A 6776-nucleotide genomic window follows, 5' to 3' on the forward strand; every position below is an offset into this window, starting at 1 on the left:
CCCCCCCCCCCAACCCCGACCCCGACCCCTAGGGGATGGCCATGGATACAGGGCTAGGTGGACCATTGATCTGAGCAGTATGTCACTTACTTTGTTCTTAAGGAAGATTAGGAACTTATTTTTTCCCTGTTGTGTAGCACAAGAATCTCCATCCTTAAATCTTTTTAAGAGCAAGTTAGAGAAATGCCTGACTGGGCTGGTTTGACCAGAGTTGATCTACCTTGAACAGGGGAGATGGACTAGGTGACCTCCTGAGGTCCCTTTCAAACCCTATGATTCTGTGTTAAGAACAAGGGGACATTCATCTGTTTACAAGGTGACCTGCAGTAACCTACCTGTGATGATTTCTTTGTGCTGCAAAGGCACGCTTTGTCTCCTTTCAGGAGGAGTGCGACCCCTGCTACCTGATCATCATTGGCTCCAGACCAGAATGAAGGTCCCTGCTGCCATTTCCTGAACAAAGCATAGTCTCTAGAACTGGGCAGGCCACATTCCTGAAGACAAATAATATCTGCTTGCAGTTGCCTGAGGGTTATTTCAATTGCATCTAATGTTTCCTTTCCTAAGCAGGCAATTTACTCTTACATTTACTGAGGCTATAAAAATTCCCGTGAGTAAAGCTGTGCTGGAGGGGGAGGGAGGGGTGGTTTGTAGTCTTTTCATTCTCCTTTTTTAATTTTTTTTGACACCCTCTTCCATGCTCAAATGCATCATTTCTGTCAGTTTGTTGAGCTCTCTCTGGGGTAGTGGCTCCCCCCCATCCAGGGGGTGTGTGCTTGGGGGACCTATTTCTCTTATGGAAGTAGGGGGGCACCCAGGGGCTCTGACTTGTCTGGGATCTCACCTTTTCCTTTCTGGACCTCCTGTCAAAGTTACCCCTATCTTCTGGGGTTCTTCCTGGTCCCCTTTTTCGGGGTTTAGGTTTTCCCATTCCCTTTCTTTATCTATCCTTTCCATTTCTGCAGCCAGATCTTTCTCCCCCTCCTTTTTTCTGAAGTCTTCAACCATCTTTCTTAAGGTTCTCACATTTTCTTGTGAATAGGTTAAGCTCTCCTTTTTGGAGGGGTTTTCCCTTTCTGTTTTCCTCACTTGCTGAAACCTTTTCTGTCCCCTTTTTGTTATTGCCAGGTGAGGTGTTGGAGGGGGATTGGAGTTTCTGCAGTTCTCCCTTTGTTTTGTTTTTTCCTTATATTAGCATAAGATTGGGGGCAGTCTTTGAAGACATGCCTCTCTTCTTCACACAAATTGCACTGCCATTCCTGCTTACAGTTCTTGGTATCATGTCCTTTTTCCCTGTACATGGCACAGATTTTTGTTGTTCAGTGTCCTTCCCAAAACTTTCTTTTTTTTTAAAAACATTTTTTGTGTTCCAAGCCAAATCAGCCAAATCAAGTCCAAATCCGAGAGACAGTCCAGGACCATAAGTGGCCCTACAACCAGCAAACATCCTCCACCCCCACCATGGGCTTCAGATATTTCCAAACTCTTTTGGCAGGCATCCTATGTGCAGGCCCAAGCCCAGAGTTTGGATGCCTCCAAGTTTTGCCTGCCCTCAGCCATATGGCCGTAGGAGCAAGCTAGGGAGGAACCTCCCATTTCCATAAGGTGGGCTTTAAGCCCCAACACCTTGGCAGGTACTAAACCACACCAGAAGAACAGTTATTCCTGGGAACGCTTAAGTAAAATTGCCTTCATGGACCCAGATACATGGCATTTCCCTCAAAACAATAGGTTAATGCAGCCCATATGAATAAGATGTGTAGTTGTGCCCATTTACCAGAGTCCCCCCCTCTGCTGACTCTCCTTCAAGGCATGGTGAGTCACAATATCTCATATATTTCGACTTCCTGTGCCTTTCTTTTGTATTTCCAATGATTCTCGTTTCTTCGCTAGCCTTAAATGCCTGGCAAACATCACCCAATAGAACCCCGAGTTGTTTACCCAAAATCTCTGTGTTTCCCCATCTCTCAGCGTGTTGCATATTATTAGTGTGGCTCTACCTTCCATGAGATGAAGCTGGATCAGGTTGTCCTGTGCCTCATCTGCATATACATTTTTAAAGGATCCCACAATTCGTGACAAGAACACCTGGTTCAAGTCATGACTGGGGGCTAATTAACACATGGCCTCTTGGCTTTGGTGGGGATGGGGAATCCCCGCTCAGCTGGTAGCTCCCTCAGCAGTGGGACAGCTTCTGGGCAGGCCCTGGCTGAGCTGGGAAGGAAAAGCTCCCAAGTCCTGGCACTGGTCAGTTCCCCACTCCTGTGGGGAACTGGGAAGCGGGGTGGGGGTGGTGAGAGAGGGACCTGGTCCCCATGCTGATTAGGCTCCTAGTGGAGGGAGCTAGGAGCTGAGCAGCACCAGGCCTGGGCCCCCTGCTTGTGGCAGACTGGGAGCAAATGTGCTCCTGGTCAGCATCTACACAAGCCCTACTGCGTAGTGTCAACTGCACAGTTAGTTTAGTTAGTATTTACAGGTACTAGCCAACTGTGCAGTAGACTAATTTATTGCACAGTAGTTTATGAGCATGGTTACTTAGTGACGCTTTACTGCACAGTAGCTAAATTTACTGTGCAGTAAAGCATCTCATGTACATATCCAGTTTGTACTACATGTAAGTAGGTGTCAAAATGCTCCTCAAAAGCTTGTTTATGGAGTACCTGTTTTAAAACTTGCAGCAGTTTTGATAAAAGGTAAAGTGCATCAATTCTGGAAAAACTAAATACAGACGTCTCTGGGTATTATATGCTAATTCCTACAGCCATGTTTAATTTCAAGGACAGTGTTTTCAAATTTGCTCCTCACTCCCATGTACTTGGGGATATCAGGCACTGACACTAAAGAGATGGGAAGGGACTGCCAAAGGAAAAAGTTGTGGGGGAAGCAGAGAGCACAGGGGATACATAATCTTCCCAAATTTATTTTCCCTGCTGTACAAGTGGGAGGGGGACAAACTCAAGGCAAACCTCCAATAATTAAAGATTGTATACATGAAAAATTATAACACATTTCTATATTTTCCATATATAGAATCTAATTATTGGAGGGTTGTCTCATCAGGGTCATTTCTATTTGAGTAAATCCAGTATTTTGTGCTCTTTTTTGTGGGGAGGAATCACTTGGGTGATAAAGGTATATTCAACAAGCTATGTCTATAGTCCTGGTCAGTGTATACTGAAAAGTAAATAGCCAGATTATGGCTTTTTTTGTAAGCCACATTCACATTAAGACTTCCCAGAACATTCCAAGTAGGAAAGCTTTTTTGTCTTTTCAGTGATAATACCTTTTTATATATAGGGAACCATCCCTATAGTTAAAATTTTTAATATAGGGAAGCCAATAGTGTTAATTCAAAGGGCAAGGTGACTTCAGGAATGGTGTAGAGTGTGTTGCCCAACCTTTGAGCCCTGTGGGCTGGATGAGTGGTGCAGGTTTGATCTACTGGCCAGACCTAGCCTGTGGGCCTGATCCAGAATGCCAGATTGGGCCTTGGCTCTTGCCTGGCCCTGTACGTTGGCTCAGGACCATGTCACATTGCATCTGTGGTTCTGGCTCCACATTCATGTGGCCCACAGGGCTTGGAAATTTGGTGATAGGGGAGTAGTGGCAGCCAATTTTCTGGATTTGGGGAGTCCCATGGGCCAGATCTTGCCTGTGGGTCAGAGGTTGAGCAATACTGTAACAGGGCAAGGCATTTTTTATTTGGATAAAACCAAGTGTATTATTTATGACTGTATGGATGTCTCACTTAAAATTCCTGTTGAAGTTAAATGTAAGATGAAATCACCCAATGATAGTATTTGTAATATATTATGTTAAAGATTTGTTTTGAAAAGAATAAAAATTTGTTGGAGGACAAGTGATATCCCTACCTCTTTCTACCACTTCCCTCTCCCTTCCCCACCCCACCCCACCCCACCCCAGTTTGTTTACAGGACAATAAATACAAATTTATGTAGATACTATTATCTGCCAATGAATGATCTGCTTGTTGGCTCTGGTTCTACCAAGAATTTTCAGTTTAACATATTAAGTCATGGTACCTGACAAAAAAACCATATTTTTCAGAGGTACCTATCACCCTCTGTTCCAGCTAATGGAAGCCATAATCAGACATCACAATTAAATCAATGCCTAATTGTCTAAATATGATGTGATAGGATATTAAGGTTTAGACTTCTGTGATATAACAAGTTTTTTTTTTTACCTAGTTTCAAAAAATGATAATACTCCATGGCCATGAAGACTGGATAAGAGGCATTGAATGGACAGTCTGTGGTTAGTATTAAAGTCCATTAAATTATTTAATGGGGAAAATTACCGAAGATTAGAGGAAAGAAACTATCTTTTTGCATATCTATTTTTAAACCCACTCATTTGCTAGTTCTTGATTTGTGGTCCAGTGGAAAGCTAATATCACTTCATGACTTAGGTGGAGGTATATTTTAGTGCTAGCACTACCATTTTGCTCCAGGAATTGGCGACTCAGATACTCTGCTGCTTCTGTAATGCTTGCTCCAAATTTTGGATGGTATTTGTAATTTCTGTCTGTCATTTTATAGAATGAAATTTCTTGGACTAAAAAAAATATAATCCAAGATGATTCCATTTCTGTATTATCTCAGCTAGCCAGGATACAGTGATCCCTGAGCTGCTAATGGCAATACTACTACAGCACGATTGTTATATAAAACTCCCGCAATCTGACTGCAGTAGAACTGGTTGAGAAACAGCCAAACTGCAAATCTGTACTGTATGCAAATCCCTCTTTTGTGATTGTCTTTGCATTCATCACTTTAGCCTGCCCTGCCTGCTTTTTTATGTGGCTATCTTAAGGGTATCTGAACTGAAATATAATTGCATCAGCAATTTACCCTTCCCAAACATGCTATTCCTTGTTACTGAGGATGAGTTGGACCCAATTTAAGTAGTTTTTAAGAATAGGTTATTTTTAGGAGTTCTCACTCTTCCTCTCAGTCTCTTGTAAGAGCAGCACAGTTCGTGGGGAGAGGCTTTTAGCTTTTAAGTAGACTGTCACAAAAAGTACTTATTTGGTGGTGAAGACAAAAAAATGGAGTGAAGCTTCAAGGGAGAAATGACAACTATGAATAAAAAGAGGAAAGAAGATTTTTAAAATATGTTAATTAAAGATGCTGTTTGTTGGATTCTTTTTCCTAAACCTCATGGATGGTAGACAGGGCCAGATACAGGAGGAGAAGCAAATATATCTGAGTTATTTAGCATGTTCTTTTGGTAATCACTATATCCTAAGCTCCGAGACTGAGGCTTAAATTTAAATATTTGCATATCCCAGGATATTACTGTTGCTTTATAATGGGGAAATGCTCATGATTCAACATGTTTTAAGTACGCTAAGTTTGTGGAGTAGAACCTGAACTGTGATGAGTTAATATTGGAATGAAGATGGACATCAATGTTCATTGAGCTGTGTGTATATGGGGAAAGGATAAGATTATATATAGTGCCTTTGAAGAGATAAAATACTTGGTCTTTTATCTATTTGCTGTTGGTCTAAATAGGAAGAGCTATGATTTATCTGTTTTTTTATGGGATTTTATTCATTTTTTTTTAAACAGGTGAAGATCTTTTCTTGGCAAGCTGTGCTCAGGACTGTTTGATAAGAATCTGGAAAGTGCATGCAAAATCATTGCAGTCTTTGAAAATCAATGATGATGACTCTATAAGGCTGAAGGAAGACATTTTTACTGTTAAAAATAAAAGTAGGTAATAGTTGAAATGATCTTTGTACTTATTCTCTCTTTCAGCTAGTGTTGATATTGATGCTTTCAGTGGAGCTAATGAGAATTTTACCAGGTATAAGTTGTTCTTGTGCTAGAGGAATTTAGGAGCAATTAAGTTATAGTAAATCAGGGAAACTTAATAGCAACCTCATTCAATTACAAATAACATGTTTACTTGAATATAAGTAAACATATGGGGGAAAGCCCTTCATCTTGCATTCATACACAAGGAAACCATATTAAATATATTGCCTGCCTTTGAACTGCTGCTAAAAGTAGCATGTGCCCAGTAATGGAAACCAGCTATGAAGTGGATTAAATACAGCTAGCACTGAGCATGACTATAAAGCCCGTATGGGGAAAACATGCTGATGGGGGGGAACTTCTGCTTTTTTTTTTTTTTAATTAAACTCAACATTTTATTTTAAAAAATCCAAAACCTCCTATACATATTTACAAATATCAAACATATCATTCAACAAAGCCTCATAGTATATTAACTCTTTTTAATCTCTTAACAGTTTACAATAACAACATTATCTCGTCTCACAACTATCCCCCTTCCTACCCTCCCTTCTCTCTCCCTTACCGTCTCAGGCACTCCTCAAGCGAATACATATTTCCATTCATCTTTCCCCCACATCTCTCTCGTACTCTCCTCTTCCTCCTCCTTATCCCTTTGCATGTAATATTTGAACTCAGACAGGGCTAGCTGTAAACATTCCTTCATAGTAAAATCCATTCCCTTTGTGATCATCAGGGATCCAGGTTTTCCCTGATATCAAATCACAAATTATTTCATAAAAAACCCAAAAAACTGTGATTAAAATGAAAGTGCCCCCCCCCCCCGACTCTGCTCGTGCCTTTCATTCCCCCTCACAGCCTTCCTGGTGCCCCTCGCTGCCCACCCACAGCCCCTGCTCTGCCAGCCCTGCAGGAGAAAGCCCCCAGCTGCCAGGGCTATGGACCCAGGTCCACAACTCCTTGCCTCTGCTCCTTCCTGCTGCCTGCAGT

General features: G+C 41.7%; 1 protein-coding gene across 2 annotated transcripts in view; it reads left to right on the forward strand.

The window, feature by feature from the left end:
* ELP2 (elongator acetyltransferase complex subunit 2) overlaps positions 1-6776 on the forward strand; it is a 98324-nt gene that overhangs the window by 35319 nt on the left and 56229 nt on the right. For both annotated transcript variants that reach the window (XM_019509190.1, XM_019509191.1), the window contains 2 exons: positions 4212-4278; positions 5598-5741. In XM_019509190.1, coding sequence (XP_019364735.1) covers positions 4212-4278; positions 5598-5741 — 211 coding nt within the window. The remainder of the gene's footprint in view (positions 1-4211; positions 4279-5597; positions 5742-6776) is intronic.

This window comes from Gavialis gangeticus, unplaced genomic scaffold (assembly GCF_001723915.1).
Source record: "Gavialis gangeticus isolate Ggan-Ray unplaced genomic scaffold, GavGan_comp1, whole genome shotgun sequence".
Taxonomy (NCBI): Eukaryota; Metazoa; Chordata; order Crocodylia; family Gavialidae; genus Gavialis; species Gavialis gangeticus.